Source organism: Microcaecilia unicolor, chromosome 3, assembly GCF_901765095.1.
Source record: "Microcaecilia unicolor chromosome 3, aMicUni1.1, whole genome shotgun sequence".
Classification (NCBI taxonomy): Eukaryota; Metazoa; Chordata; class Amphibia; order Gymnophiona; family Siphonopidae; genus Microcaecilia; species Microcaecilia unicolor.
In genome coordinates this window covers 105,548,152-105,564,629 of record NC_044033.1, presented here as the reverse complement: position 1 = coordinate 105,564,629, position 16,478 = coordinate 105,548,152, and the positions used below count along the sequence as shown (strand labels likewise).

The 16,478-nt window shown below is 45.6% G+C and overlaps 1 protein-coding gene across 1 annotated transcript in view; it reads left to right on the top strand.

Moving 5' to 3' along the window:
* Positions 1 to 16,478, top strand: part of NAA20 (N(alpha)-acetyltransferase 20, NatB catalytic subunit) — a 33,626-nt gene that overhangs the window by 8,485 nt on the left and 8,663 nt on the right. Inside the window, exons 4-5 of the mRNA XM_030196229.1 lie at positions 3,320 to 3,455; positions 13,866 to 14,011. Coding sequence (XP_030052089.1) covers positions 3,320 to 3,455; positions 13,866 to 14,011 — 282 coding nt within the window. The remainder of the gene's footprint in view (positions 1 to 3,319; positions 3,456 to 13,865; positions 14,012 to 16,478) is intronic.

Here is a 16,478-nt window from a genome sequence, read left to right as displayed (position 1 = left end):
TCTGGGCTCGCCGTCACGGCATGGTGCTCCAAGCCACATATCTGGCAGGCGTAAACAACAGTCTGGCCGACAGGTTGAGCAGGATTATGCAACCTCAGGAGTGGTCGCTCAATTCCCGTGTGGTACGACAGATCTTCCAGGTGTGGGGCACCCCCTTGGTAGATCTCTTCGCATCTCGAGTGAACCACAAAGTCCCTCAGTTCTGTTCCAGGCTTCAGGCCCACGGCAGACTGGCATCGGATGCCTTCCTCCTGGACTGGGGGGAGGGTCTGCTGTATGCTTATCCTCCCATACCTCTGGTGGGGAAGACTTTGTTGAAACTCAAGCAAGACCGAGGCACCATGATTCTGATTGCTCCTTTTTGGCCGCGTCAGATCTGGTTCCCTCTTCTTCTGGAGTTGTCCTCCGAAGAACCGTGGAGATTGGAGTGTTTTCCGACCCTCATCACACAGGACGAAGGGGCGCTTCTGCATCCCAGCCTCCAGTCGCTGGCTCTTGCGGCCTGGATGTTGAGGGCGTAGACTTTGCCTCTTTGGGTCTGTCAGAGGGTGTCTCCCGCATCTTGCTTGCTTCCAGGAAAGATTCCACTAAGAGAAGTTACTTCTTCCATTGGAGGAGGTTTGCCGTCTGGTGTGACAGCAAGGCCCTAGATCCTCGCTCTTGTCCTACACAGACCCTGCTTGAATACCTTCTGCACTTGTCTGAGTCTGGTCTCAAGACCAACTCTGTAAGGGTTCACCTTAGTGCAATCAGTGCATACCATTACCATGTGGAAGGTAAGCCGATCTCAGGACAGCCTTTAGTTGTTCGCTTCATGAGAGGTTTGCTTTTGTCAAAGCCCCCTGTCAAGCCTCCTACAGTGTCATGGGATCTCAATGTCGTTCTCACCCAGCTGATGAAACCTCCTTTCGAGCCACTGAATTCCTGCCATCTGAAGTACTTGACTTGGAAGGTCATTTTCTTGGTGGCAGTTACTTCAGCTCGTAGAGTCAGTGAGCTTCAGGCCCTGGTAGCCCAGGCCCCTTACACCAAATTTCATCATAACAGAGTAGTCCTCCGCACTCACCCTAAGTTCTTGCCAAAGGTCGTGTCGTAGTTCCATCTGAACCAGTCAATTGTCTTGCCAACATTCTTTCCCCGTCCTCATTCCTGCCCTGCTGAACGTTAGCTGCACACATTGGACTGCAAGAGAGCATTGGCCTTCTACCTGGAGCGGACACAGCCCCACAGACAGTCCGCCCAATTGTTTGTTTCTTTTGATCCCAATAGGAGGGGAGTGGCTGTAGGGAAACGCACCATATCCAATTGGCTAGCAGATTGCATTTCCTTCACTTACGCCCAGGCGGGGCTGGCTCTTGAGGGTCATGTCACGGCTCATAATGTTAGAGCCATGGCTGCGTCGGTAGCCCACTTGAAGTCAGCCTCTATTGAAGAAATTTGCAAAGCTGCGACGTGGTCATCTGTCCACACATTCACATCTCATTACTGCCTGCAGCAGGATACCCGACGCGACAGTCGGTTCGGGCAGTCAGTTCTTCAGAACCTGTTTGGGCTTTAGGATCCAACTCCACCCCCCGAGGGCCCTGTTTGTTCTGTTCCAGGCTGCACTCTCAGTTAGTTGGTAAATTTTTTAGGTCAATCTCAGTTATGTCCTCGCCGTTGCGAGGCCCAATTGACCATGGTTGTTGTTTTGAGTGAGCCTGGGGGCTAGGGATACCCCATCAGTGAGAACAAGCAGCCTGCTTGTCCTCGGAGAAAGCGAATGCTACATACCTGTAGAAGGTATTCTCCGAGGACAGCAGGCTGATTGTTCTCACAAACCCGCCCGCCTCCCCTTTGGAGTTGTGTCTTCCCTTGAAGTGTATTGTCTTGCTACATACTGGACTGGCCGGCTCGAGCCGGTTTCGGGCGGGAAGACGGCCGCGCATGCGCGGTGCGCATGGGCGCGCGAGGACTAGCAAAGGCCTTTGCTAGTAAACTTTCCGATGGAGGGGGCTGCCGAGGACGTCAACCCATCAGTGAGAACAATCAGCCTGCTGTCCTCGGAGAATACCTTCTACAGGTATGTAGCATTCGCTTTCTCTGATTACCCAGAGATCTGTCCCCCCATTTGACTTCTATTCTCTTATCCTTCTCTCTCTGTAGACCAGCAGTTATAACAGTAGTTCTTGCTATGTTGCTATAGACCATGAGGCATATTTTCAAAGCACTTAGCCTTCCAAAGGCTAAGTGCTTTGAAAATATGCCTCCATGGCTCTTTTTGGAACTCAATCAAGTGTTTTAGACAGTTATCATCTTTAGCCTATCAGGCAGCCTCTGTTTGGAATTCTCTACCTTCTGTTGTGCACGCCGAAAGGGAATATCGTAGTTTTCATAAGCAACCTAAAACTTTTAGAAATATGTGGGTTGACTTTGTTATATACTATGATCAGTTTTGTTTATCCCAGATAAATTGTTCTAGCATTCTTTATCTGCATTGAACTGTAAAGGCTATTGTGTAATAAAAGACTGCTTGTAATGTAATGTAACTCAGTATGAGCACATGCTGCATCTCAGTCACTGTCATTCCCAGCATCTCTTCAGTTCCTACTAGCCAATGAGCAGATACCAGTTTCCAGGAGAGTCCTGCACGGTAATGCTACTTGGCCATTGTACCAGCCTTGAAGCAGAATTTAAGGGTCTTTTAGTCATTTAGAAAGCCGTGAATAATTTTAAGCATGCAGATCCTTCAGCATTTAAATGCTGCTGCTGCTGCTGCTAGAGCTGATGAGTTGCATTAAAATTTACAAATAGTGTGACAGCTTCGATTCAAGCCCCTCTCCCCCATTCATTTCTTTTGGCAAGGAGTCAGCCTTACCCCCATTTCCAAAATGACTAACTTTTGAAAACTGTTCCTCTCCACAGAAAAGGGAGCAGTGCACATACATAACACAATGCACAGGCATTTTATCTTCTGATGAGCCACTCTGTACTGTTAAACCAAATTTGGGGGAACCTATCTTACCTCCTGCAGCTTATCTTACTTCATAGCAATTTAAGTCTCTTTCCATCCACTGGTGGGTCCTGACCACACAGATCAGGGGACACTTGCTCTAGTCTGTGAACTCATTGTCTCCTTTTGTTCTTGTTGCAGCCAACATGAATCTCTTTCAGAAAGAGGAGTTACAGCTGGCTGATCTTGTTGGTTTTATATGTTGATACCAAAGGCTATCACTTGGTTTCTGTCTGAAAAGTTGGGGCATGGGTTTAGTTGTGTGAGGGAGTTTGCTTGGTGACTGTGTTGCTGTAGCGATTGTGATGGGTTGCACTTCATTTGCAGTAATGGGCAAAGCAGAAGGTTCAGTGGCCCGAGAGGAGTGGCATGGGCATGTCACAGCCTTGTCTGTTGCACCTGAGTTCCGCCGGCTGGGCTTAGCAGCTAAATTGATGGAACTGCTGGAAGAGATTTCTGAAAGGTGAGTGCTGCAATGAGTAGCCAGGTGCTGCTCTGTATGTTACACAAATGTGAGGCTCAAAACTAGCAGCTTCCAGGACTCTGCCATGTGAAGGGCAAATCTATAACTGGATGCCCACATTTAATGTGCCACTTGTGCATGTGAATGTACAGAATACTGACACTTTTGCAGGTAAGTGTACACAAGGGCAAAAGTGGTAGTAGATTAAGTGCTGTTCTGTAAGGGTGTCTGTACATGGCATTACTTGTAAATGCAAGGGGATGTTGGCATGGGTAGTGCTGCCACTGCTACACATGTACGTTATGTGTATCCTTATTTATCACATTTGATATACTGCCCTAGGCCTGCAAATAGGCATCAAAGTGGTTAACACAGTAAAAAATAAATTATAGCAGGAAAAAAAGAGGAGCAAAGGATTAAGATTGTGGAGAGGGAAAGGATTCTAGGAAAAGGTGAGCGTTTTATTTTTTTAAGCTTTTGTGTTTGAGGGCTGTGAGGGTAGGTTGGTTCCTCATCCGAAGGGGAAGGCCATTCCAGAATTTGGGGCAGATGTATCTGAAGGCAGAGTGGTAGGAGAGGGAAAAACGAGGAGGTTCTGGTTAGTGGAACGAAAACAATGGAGGGGACTGTAAGGGATGATCACATTCACACTTCATCAGCCTCCCCCTCAGTCCCGCCCAACACTAACCACTACCTCCAGGAATCTCCAGGCTGTTGACCCCCCCACCTTATCCGCTAGTATCTCCAATCTCCTCCCATACATCACGTCCTCCGAGTCCGTCGACAAGGCTGTTTCCAAGTACAATGCCACTCTCTCCTCCGCCCTAGACACCCTTGCACCGTCTGTTTCCCGTCCCACAAGGCGCACTAATCCCCAGCCCTGGCTTAACCCTTGCACCCGTTACCTTCGCTCCTGCTCCCGATCGGCTGAACGCCTATGGAGGAAATCTCGCACCCATACTGACTTCATTCACTACAAATTCATGCTATCCTTCTTCCAGTCCTCCCTATTCCTCGCCAAACAGGACTACTACACTCACTTGACTAACTCCCTCAGTTCTAACCCTCGTCGTCTCTTCGCCACCCTCAACTCCCTCCCCAAAGTGCCCTCCGCTCCCCCCCCCCCCCACACTCTCTCCTCAATCACTGGCTGACTACTTCCGCGACAAGGTCCAGAAGATCAACCTCAAATTCACCACTAAACCTTCTCCTCCTCTTCATCCTATCACCCACTCCCTCAACCAATCAACCCAGGCCTCCTCCTGTACTTTTCCTGATATCACCGAAGAGGAAACCGCCCATCTTCTCTCCTCCTCGAAATGCACCACCTGTTCCTCAGACCCCATCCTCACCAACTTACTTATCACCATCTCTCCTACTATCACCCCTCCCATCTGTCATATCCTCAACCTCTCTCTCTCCACCGCGACTGTCCCTTACACCTTCAAGCATGCTGTTGTCACACCTCTCCTCAAAAAACCTTCACTTGACCCTACCTGTCCCTCCAACTACCGCCCCATCTCCCTCCTACCCTTCCTCTCCAAAATACTTGAACGCGCCGTTCACAGCCGTTGCATTGATTTTCTCGCCTCTCATACCATCCTCGATCCGCTTCAATCTGGCTTTCGCCCACTTCACTCGACAGAAACAGCATTATCCAAAGTCTGTAATGACCTGTTCCTCGCCAAATCCAAAGGTCATTACTCCATCCTCATTCTCCTCGACCTATCCGCCGCTTTTGACACTGTCAATCACAACTTCTTTTTTTTTTTTTTTTTGTTTTTTTTGTTAGATTTTTTATTAAAGATTGCTCAAATACAAAATAGCCAACAATCGGCTGTTCATCAACATATTTTTTCACATCGAGCTTGTTTAATTCTAACTTTAACTTTCCCTCCCCTCCCTCCCTATCCCAGTGGTGTGTTTGATTGTTCTTTATACTGTTCATAAAGTGTCCATATTTTGTTGAAAATCCGCATGGAGCCTCTTCGCATGGCTGTCAGCTTTGACATTTGGTATAAGTATTCAACTCTTCCAGTTGCTATTTGTAATGTTGGTGGTTGCAGCTGCTTCCATGCCCGGGCTATTCCAAGCCTTGCTGCCACAAAATATTGAGTCACCAGTCTGTGTTGCCAGCCAGATATCTCATCTGGTTTAAAATGTAGAAGGCAGTGTTCCGCCCTCCATGGACATTGTCTTTGTATAACTGTATCAACCAGCTGCAGCAACTCTTTCCAGTATTCTTTTATTTTCTCACAGGACCACCATATATGTAGGAATGTGCCTCTATGGCCACATTCCCGCCAACATTGACCTGATGCTTCCGGGAACATCTTTTGTAGGCGGTCTGGTGTGTAATACCACCCATAAAACATCTTAAAACCATTTTCATTCACCGTTTGTGCTATGGATGACTTAAGTAGATATTTATAAGTACTTTTCCACATCCTTGTGGAGTATGTATTCTGCAATATCTCTTCCCATCTCTTTTGATATAGTACCTGAGGATCAGTCTGTCCCAGCAGAGCCAGGTATATACGTGTTATCCCTCCTTTGCCTCCTCCTCTAATAATCGCCTTTTCTAGATCTGTTTCAGCTAGGTCTAATTCGTCTTGCGCTTTCTTCTTAAGGAAATTACGCAGATTGCAATAATAGGTAAGATCTCTCTCTACCAGACCATATTCCTCCTGAAGGTCTGCAAAACTAATCATTTCTCCATCTTTCCATGTTTGCCCTAGTGTGCGCAACCCTGCTTGGGCCCATTTGTCAAAAATCTTCTCCGATCTCCCCAATGAAAACCCTTTTGCCCAACGTATTGCTGTCTGCCGATAATACATTCTTTCCGGAAACAGACGTCTCCTCAATTGATACCACGTCCATAAAGGATGTCTCAACCCAATAGGCATTGCTCTTATTGTGGGCACTAGTTCCTCTTTTGGTACCCATAAAATATCTTCTATTTCTCGCCTGCCCAACCATGCTCTTTCCCAGTGAAGCCATTTCTTAGATGCCCCAGGTGACCACTCTGCCAAGACCCTAATCTGGGCTGCTTGGTAATATAGGTAGAAGTTAGGGACTCCCATACCTCCTCTCTTCCATGTTTGAAACATCATAGATCTCCTTACTCGTGGTGGGCGTTTCCTCCAAATATATGCAAACATTTTGCGATTTAGCTTTGTAAAAAAGCTTGCGGGTATTGGGATCGGGATTGCCATAAATAAGTACAGCAATTTCGGTAGCAGCATCATTTTGATAGCATGTATGCGCCCCTGCCAAGATATATTGAGTCCTTCCCATCTGTCTAATTCCTGAAAAAGTTCTTCTGCTTTCTTGGGGAAATTAGCTGCATATAGCCCCTCTAGTTGTGAGGTTATCTGTATGCCCAAATATTTAATAGTCTTTTTCGCCCACACAAAGGGAAATTCAGTCCTAAGAACCTCTAATTCTTTGGGAGGCACTGTGAGATTCAAAAAGGTGGATTTTTCCAAGTTCGGCTTAAACCCTGATAATTTCCCATATTGCGTGAGGTGTTCTATTACTCTCTTTATAGAAGTTTCTGGTTTCACAATTGTGAGCAATATATCATCGGCAAACAGCATAAGTTTGTGTTCTCTCCATCCTCTCACCACTCCCTTCACCTCCCCATCTTTCCTAAGCATGCAGGCTAGCGGCTCCAGTGACAGAGCGAAAAGAAGTGGAGATATCGCACATCCCTGTCTGGTCCCACGTTGGAGCTTAAATGTTCTTGTATAAGACCCATTAATTTTTAAGGTTGCTATTGGACCTTGATATAGTAACTTTAACCAACTCAGAAACTTCCCCTCTATCCCTACCCATTGCAATACGTGGAATAGAAACGACCAGTCCACTCTATCGAATGCTTTTTCTGCATCGATTGATAACAATACTGCTGGGGTCTGGTCGTCTCTCACCTGTTGGATAATGTGCATCAGACATCTGGTATTGTCAAACGTCTGTCGCCCCGCTATAAATCCCGCTTGATCCTCATGAACTATACCCGGAATCTGTTTTTGTAGTCTGCAGGCCAATATCTTTGTAAATAGCTTGTAATCCACATTCAAAAGCGAGATTGGCCTGTAGGAGCTACAAAGCCGGGGGTTTTTCCCCGGCTTCAATATTAAAGTTATTGCTGCTAATCTCCATGTATAGGGTAATTCCTGCGACTCTGATAAATCATTAAACACTTTCAGTAGGACTGGGGCCAGATGTTTGCTATACACCTTGTAGAACCTAGTGGGGAATCCATCTGGCCCCGGGGCTTTACCATTTGCCATATCTGTTATTGCCCACATTATCTCCTTTAGTGAAATGGGTGCTGACATCTGCTCGGATCCTCCTCTTTCCACCCGCGGGAGGTCCGCCCCCTGTAAATACTGCTCTATTTCATCTACCTCTGGGACTTGTTCTGGTTCATATAATTTTGTATAGTAATTCAAAAACTCCTCTTGAATCTGTTCCATCTGTGTTACAAAGTTCCCATCAGTTGTTTGTATGCCCCCTATATGATTACGTTGTGCTAGCTTTTTCAATTTACAAGCTAGCAGTCTACCCGCCTTATTGCCTAGTTCAAAGTGTTCCTGTTGTGTCTTTTGTAGTTTAGCGGCCACTTCTGCCAGCTGCAACTCTTGAAGTTTATTTCTCAGCTCGTTTAATTTTGTCTGCCCCCTTGAGTCTGTGGGGGTCTTTTTATGTGCTTGTTCTAGTTTTAATATTTCAGTCCTAATACTCTCTTCTTGTTCCACTCGTGTTTTGGTTATGTGTGCTCCTAATGCTATTAATTGTCCTCTAAGGACCGCTTTTAGACCTTCCCACAAATATTCTGAGCGGATCTCACCCACATCGTTGAATTTAAGATATTCCTCAATATATTTTTCTATCACTGGAATGTTTTTGGGATCCATTAGGATTGCCTCATTTAACCTCCAGTATCGCTCTCCCACCTGTCTAATTCCTATATGTACTTCTAATACCACTGGAGCGTGGTCCGACCAGGTGCGTGGCTCTATATTGACCTTACTTATGGTATTAGCCACTGTCACATCTCCCATCCATCCATCTATTCTAGAATAAGATCTATATTTAGCAGAGTAGTATGTATAGTCTCTTTCCTGTCCGTGTTTTGCCCTCCAGAAATCTGTCAATCCCCATCTGGCCAAGAAACTTTTCAATCCTTTCCTATCTATTTTAGCATATACAGCTTGGCCTGTAGAATTATCTAACGGGGGATGAATCGTGACATTAAAGTCTCCCCCTAAGAGGAGTCGACCTTGTTGATGCTTTTGCAATTGTAATTCCACTTTTTCTATAAACTGTTTCTGCCCGGAATTCGGGGCATATATATTAACAATGGTGTACTGAGTATTATATAGTGACACTTTTACCAGCAGGAATCTGCCCTCTTTATCAGTTACTGTATGTTGAACCTGCCAAGGAAGTGAATCCGACAGTGCTATTAATACCCCTCTCTGTTTAGATTTGTCCATACATGATGAAAATAAGATTGTAGGGTATCGCCTATGACCCACCAGCCGCTCGTGACACTTTTTCAAGTGCGTCTCCTGTAACAGCACTATATCTGCTCGCAAGCGTATCATTTCTTTAAATGCTAGCTGGCGTTTCATAGGCGAGTTAAGGCCCCTCACATTGAATGTTACACATTTAAACACTTTATCACCCGATACCATTCTGTCAAACTATAATATATCCACCACCGTTTTCCCTTGTCCCTTTCCCCCCTCCCCCCTCCCTCTTTCCCCAATAACCTGAAATAGCATGCCCCCTTCTTCTTTGAAGGCATGCTAAGAAAAATTGTGGACTTCCGTTCACGTCTTCTACACCAGTCCATTTAAGCGCTTTGGCCCTTAATGATTTACAGGCACCGCTCCCGCTGACTCCAGATCAGAGTTTAGCCTGACTCTCTAAGCAAAAATTTAGTTCCAATGTGCAATGTGTTGTCATGTGCCTTTCTCTGCCACAAGCCGTTGTTCTGATGCTTGTCTTCTCAGCCGTCCTCGCCCCTGTGAGACTCTCTGCCATCGCTGCTTGCTCTTTTTCGGAGGTCCATTGGTTTGGTGTGCTGTGCTCGCTGTTGTCTCCTTGTTCTGCCCCAAAAACTCCTGGGCCTCCTCAGGCGTGACCACTCGTCTTTGCTTTCCCTCCTTATAAAACACTAAGGCAAAAGGATGCTGCCACTTGTATTTGATTCCTTCATCTCGGAGCTTTTCCGTTAATGGACGTAGCGCTCCTCTCCTTTTCAATGTGGTAGCCGCTAAATCTTGAAATAGTTCAATGGGATATGTCTCCCATATTATAGGGCTAGCTACCCTTGCTTGGCGCATGACATCCTCTTTCATTTTGAACTCTGTAAAACAAGCTACAATGTCTTTAGGCACATTAGCCTTTCTCGGACCCAGTGCCCTGTGCGCACGTTCTAGTTTAATTGTTTCGGGTGCCACTGTGTGCTCCGGGGTAGAGAGCAGATGGGCCGCTATATCCTGCACTGCTTTTTCGCAGTTGATAAATTCTGGTAGCTCCGGTAGGCCCCGTACTCGGATGTTAGCTCGCCGACTTCTATTTTCAAGGTCTTCCACCTTGTCCGTGAGAAATCTCATGTTTGCTTGTTGCTCACCCATTTGCTGTTCTAACCCCGTTATCATTTCCACCTGTTCGTCAAGGCCCACTTCAGTTTCATTAACTCGATTTCCCAGTTCTTTGATCTCCTCTCTGAGGTCTGCGCTCAATTGCGCAAAGTCACGCCGCATCTCTTTAATGTCTTTTTTAATATCCAACAGCCAGGTACTCAGTTGTTCCCATTTATCTGGTGCCAGCTCATTTTCCTGCGTTTCTTCGTGTGCGCCCTGCGCATATGTAGGCCGCTGGCTTAGGGAGGCCCCTTGACTCGGCTGATCACCTGCCTGCCTGTCCGCCACGTGTTCGCGGTCCCGATATGCGAATGCAGTTAAATCCGCCGTTTTGGGTTTCGAGTGCGCCATCTTCGGGAGCGCGTGTCTTCCACTGTCTGTTCTACTACCCGCCTTCCATTTCGGGCTCTAATTGCTCTTCTTTTAAGCTGGTATTCGGGCTGGTGTTCGGGAGCTGCGTGTTCAGACCGCCATTGCAGTTCGTGACGTCACCGGAAGTCTCAATCACAACTTCTTGACACACTGTCCTCTTTTGGGTTCCAGGGCTCTGTCCTCTCCTGGTTCTCCTCTTATCTCTCCCTTCGTACCTTCAGAGTACACTCTCATGGCTCTATCTCCTATCCCGCTCTCTGTTGGAGTCCCTCAGGGTTCTGTCCTTGGACCCCTTCTTTTCTCTATCTACACCTCTTCCCTGGGCTCCCTGATCTCGTCTCATGGCTTCCAGTTTCATCTTTATGCTGACGACACCCAGCTTTATCTCTCCACACCTGACATCACTGCGGAAACCCAAGCCAAAGTATCGGCCTGCTTATCCGACATTGCTGCCTGGATGTCCAACCGCCACCTGAAACTGAACATGGCCAAGAACGAACGTCTTGTCTTCCCACCCAAACCCACTTCTCCTCTACCTCCACTCTCTATCTCAGTTGATAACACCCTCATCTGCCCGCAACCTCGGTGTCATCTTGGACTCCTCCCTCTCCTTCTCTGCGCACATCCAGCAGATAGCCAAGACCTGTCACTTCTTCCTCTATAACATTAGCAAAATCTGCCCTTTCCTCTCTGAGCACACCACCCGAACTCTCATCCACTCTCTCATTACCTCTCGCCTTGACTACTGCAACCTACTCCTCACTGGTCTCCCACTTAGCCACCTATTCCCCCTTCAGTCCGTTCAGAACTCTGCTGCACGTCTTATCTTCCGCCTGAACCGATACACTCACATCACCCCTCTCCTCAAGTCACTTCATTGGCTTCCGATCAGGTACCGCATTCAATTCAAGCTTCTGCTACTAACCTACAAATGTACTCGATCTGCAGCCCCTCCTTACCTCTCAACCCTCATCTCCCCTTACGTTCCTACCCGTAACCTCCGCTCTCAAGACAAATCCCTCCTTTCAGTACCCTTCTCCACCACCGCCAACTCCAGGCTCCGCTCTTTCTGCCTCGCCTCACCCCATGCTTGGAACAAACTCCCCGAGCCCATACGTCAGGCCCCCTCCCTCCCCATCTTCAAATCTCTGCTTAAAGCCCACCTTTTCAATGTCGCCTTCGGCACCTAACCTCTACACCTCTACCCAGGAAATCTAGACTGCCCAACTTGACATTTCGTTCTTTAGATTGTAAGCTCATTTGAGCAGGGACCGTCCTTCTTTGTTTATTTTGTACAGCGCTGCGTAACCCTAGTAGCGCTCTAGAAATGTTTAGTAGTAGTAGTAGGATAATGATGGAGTTAAAGTAGGAAGGAGAAGAGAGAAGGTGAGATTTGTACACAAATAGGAGTTTGTATCCTTGCTGCATTTAGGCACCCACAGATAGGCCAAGTCTACGGCTGCTGTAACTGCAGGTGCCTTAATTTTAGGTGCACTGATGCTGGGTTAACACTAGTAGTCTGTGAGCGCATACAGATACAACCCTTTTTGGGGTGTTATTGGGGTACCTGACAGTAGCATAAATTCTAACAGGAATAGGTCTCTGGTAATACCAGCCTTAGTGAGTGAAGTGTTGGAAGCAAATCTGTTCCCTCTAATCCTTAGAGCCAAGCTCACTACACCCTAAATAGAAAGATGTAACTCCACAACCAACTAGTATAAAACTAGAGTGTGCATTTATTTACAATAGTAGCAAAGATGATGTGCATAGAAAGCAAGAATAAAGGCACAGGAAAGTTTATCATAGAAACAGCTAAGAATAACACACATAAATCCTTAACTAGACTCCTAAGTAAAAGAGTCACACTGAGCCCACAGCACTTATACAAAAGTACATGGCACACGTACAGACTGATGCAGACTTCTAGTTAGTGTCAGTATGTTCCTCAGATGTCAGATGTTCAATCAGCTTCAGCGCAGATCTGCTCTTTGGGTGGGATGTCAACACAGCAGCCTTTTCCCTCTGATAAGAGCCCCTTTTTATACAGAAATCATGCGCTGCAGCTGTGCTAATTACATACATTTTGGCTTTTGTGGAAGACACACACGTAACTTTGTTTACCCCAAATATTGTGGCTTTAAGAGACACCTGATTGTCTCACCACACTGAAGGAGACACCTTGACAAGATGCTGGGGTTTCATAAACAACGTGCAATTTGCCAGCTTTCTTCTCTCCAGCGGCAAGGGTAATTCCAGAAGTCCTTGGCTGTTCTGGCCATGATGTCGATGCTGATAACCTTGTTGTTCTAGCACATCGGGACCCTTGTTGGCAGTCTTCATCTGTATGCAAGGTTGCAGCTTCGGCAAATAGGCTTTGCACTGAAAGATGGGATAAGCTTGAGTCTGCGTTTTTGAAGTTGGGTTATGTTATTAATGCTGGGTAGTGCTATGTATTATAATCCCATATATCATTGTTATGTAGGAACACATATAGTGCTTCATATTACTTGTTTTGCTCCTATAATTCTTTAACAGAATCTGGGTGCCCAGATGCCATTACAGAATAGGCTCTCATCACGCGGCATCTGGGCATCTAAAAGAGGGTACCTCCTTAGAGCCATAGCACTGAAATATTTAAACTGTTACAACCTAAAACTTTTCTGCACCAGTCTTTACTGTAAGCATCCTGAAATAGATTTCCTTTTTTATACTATCTGCTTAAAAGGATATACATAGGTAGAATGGTTATGAGTATATTCAATTTTTTTACACAAAATAAAAATACACTGTAGTTTTAGTTCTGTGTACTGCAAAAGTGTATAGTGCCAACCCTCAGAGTTCATATACTACTGCGGTACCATAGTTCTTCTAAACATAAAGAATTTTATATACATTGGTCAGTGTCTAGCATCGGTTATACGAACACATCCTCAACTTGGGATTTATTTTTCTTTGTGCAGAAACCGAGCATATGAAAACAAATTGGTTCATTTACTAAACTTAGTAGCCTTGAGCTGAGGTCTTCATCATTTAACAGAGGGAAATTTGCATTTAGATGTTTAATTACCTGTGTTCTAATAGCCATAGCATCATCACAATTAACTGTTTTTAACATAAAGTCACATAACAAAAATGATTTAAGGTGGATTCCTACCAAGCATTCATAAAATAACATTAAATCACAGACAATATAACAAAACAAAGAGCTACCCACAAAATCAATTTGTGTATGTAAAGAAAATGTAAGCACATACGAAATTACATTACTTTAAGTTTTGTATTGAATGTGTTTATATGACTGTAGTGAGTGAGTAATATTTTATGGGTTCTAGTCAATAAACCTACTAACATTTCTTTCATTTTCTTCTTCCTTCAGGAAAGGGGGATATTTTGTGGACCTTTTTGTACGCGTGTCTAATCAAGTGGCAGTAAATATGTATAAACAGCTTGGCTATAGTGTGTACCGGACTGTGATAGAATATTACTCGGCTAGCAATGGCGAGCCTGATGAGGATGCATATGGTAGGTACTGTGCCCAGAACATGTAGGGAGGTTTTATCTTTTACAGTTAAATGCATACCTGTAGCCTCTGCTAGCCAGGTAGGGGGTGAAGTTCTGTGCTTGAAAGAGATGGGGGGGGGGGGTGATCGTATCTGATTAACTTAAGTAGCCATTGTGATGGTAAAAGCCAGAAGGATGTTTGGGTGCTTAGGGACAAGAATGGCCATCAGGAAAAAGGAGGGGATACTGCTCCGTATAAGTCTCTGGTGAGACCTCATTTAGAGTACTATGTACAATTTTGGAGACAGTACCTTCAAAAAGAAATGAACGGGATGAAGTCTGCCCGGAGGGTGGCTACTGAAATACATAAGTACATAAGTACATAAGTAGTGCCATACTGGGAAAGACCAAAGGTCCATCTAGCCCAGCATCCTGTCACCGACAGTGGCCAATCCAGGTCAAGGGCACCTGGCACGCTCCCCAAACGTAAAAACATTCCAGACAAGTTATACCTAAAAATGCGGAATTTTTCCAAGTCCATTTAATAGCGGTCTATGGACTTGTCCTTTAGGAATCTATCTAACCCCTTTTTAAACTCCGTCAAGCTAACCGCCCGTACCACGTTCTCCGGCAATGAATTCCAGAGTCTAATTACACGTTGGGTGAAGAAAAATTTTCTCCGATTCGTTTTAAATTTACCACACTGTAGCTTCAACTCATGCCCTCTAGTCCTAGTATTTTTAGATAGCGTGAACAGTCGCTTCACATCCACCCGATCCATTCCACTCATTATTTTATACACTTCTATCATATCTCCCCTCAGCCGTCTCTTCTCCAAGCTGAAAAGCCCTAGCCTTCTCAGCCTCTCTTCATAGGAAAGTCGTCCCATCCCCACTATCATTTTCGTCGCCCTTCGCTGTACCTTTTCCAATTCTACTATATCTTTTTTGAGATACGGAGACCAGTACTGAACACAATACTCCAGGTGCGGTCGCACCATGGAGCGATACAACGGCATTATAACATCCGCACACCTGGACTCCATACCCTTCCTAATAACACCCAACATTCTATTCGCTTTCCTAGCCGCAGCAGCACACTGAGCAGAAGGTTTCAGCGTATCATCGACGACGACACCCAGATCCCTTTCTTGATCCGTAACTCCTAACGCGGAACCTTGCAAGACGTAGCTATAATTCGGGTTCCTCTTACCCACATGCATCACTTTGCACTTGTCAACATTGAACTTCATCTGCCACTTGCACGCCCATTCTCCCAGTCTCGCAAGGTCCTCCTGTAATCGTTCACATTCCTCCTGCGACTTGACGACCCTGAATAATTTTGTGTCATCGGCGAATTTAATTACCTCACTAGTTATTCCCATCTCTAGGTCATTTATAAATACATTAAAAAGCAACGGACCCAGCACAGACCCCTGCGGGACCCCACTAACTACCCTCCTCCACTGAGAATACTGGCCACGCAATCCTACTCTCTGCTTCCTATCTTTCAACCAGTTCTTAATCCATAATAATACCCTACCTCCGATTCCATGACTCTGCAATTTCTTCAGGAGTCTTTCGTGCGGCACTTTGTCAAACGCCTTCTGAAAATCCAGATATACAATATCAACCGGCTCCCCATTGTCCACATGTTTGCTTACCCCCTCAAAAAAATGCATTAGATTGGTGAGGCAAGACTTCCCTTCACTAAATCCGTGCTGACTTTGTCTCATCAGTCCATGTTTTTGTATATGCTCTGCAATTTTATTCTTAATAATAGCCTCCACCATCTTGCCTGGCACCGACGTCAGACTCACCGGTCTATAATTTCCCGGATCTCCTCTGGAACCTTTCTTAAAAATCGGAGTAACATTGGCTACCCTCCAGTCTTCCGGTATTACACTCGATTTTAGGGACAGATTGCATATTTCTAACAGTAGCTCCGCAAGTTCATTTTTTAGTTCTATTAATACTCTGGGATGAATACCATCAGGTCCCGGTGATTTACTACTCTTCAGCTTGCTGAACTGACCCATTACATCCTCCAAGGTTACAGAGAATTTGTTTAGTTTCTCCGACTCCCCCGCTTCAAATATTCTTTCCGGCACCGGTGTCCCCCCCAAATCCTCCTCGGTGAAGACCGAAGCAAAGAATTCATTTAATTTCTCCGCTACGGCTTTGTCCTCCTTGATCGCCCCTTTAACACCATTTTCGTCCAGCGGCCCAACCGACTCTTTGGCCGGTTTCCTGCTTTTAATGTATCTAAAAAAGTTTTTACTATGTATTTTTGCTTCCAACGCTAATTTCTTCTCAAAGTCCTTTTTTGCCCTCCTTATCTCCGCTTTGCATTTGGCTTGGCATTCCTTATGATCTATCCTGTTACTTTCAGTTGGTTCTCTTCTCCACTTTCTGAAGGATTGTTTTTTGGCTCTAATGATTTCCTTTATCTTACTGTTTAGCCACGCCGGCTGACGTTTAGTCTTTTT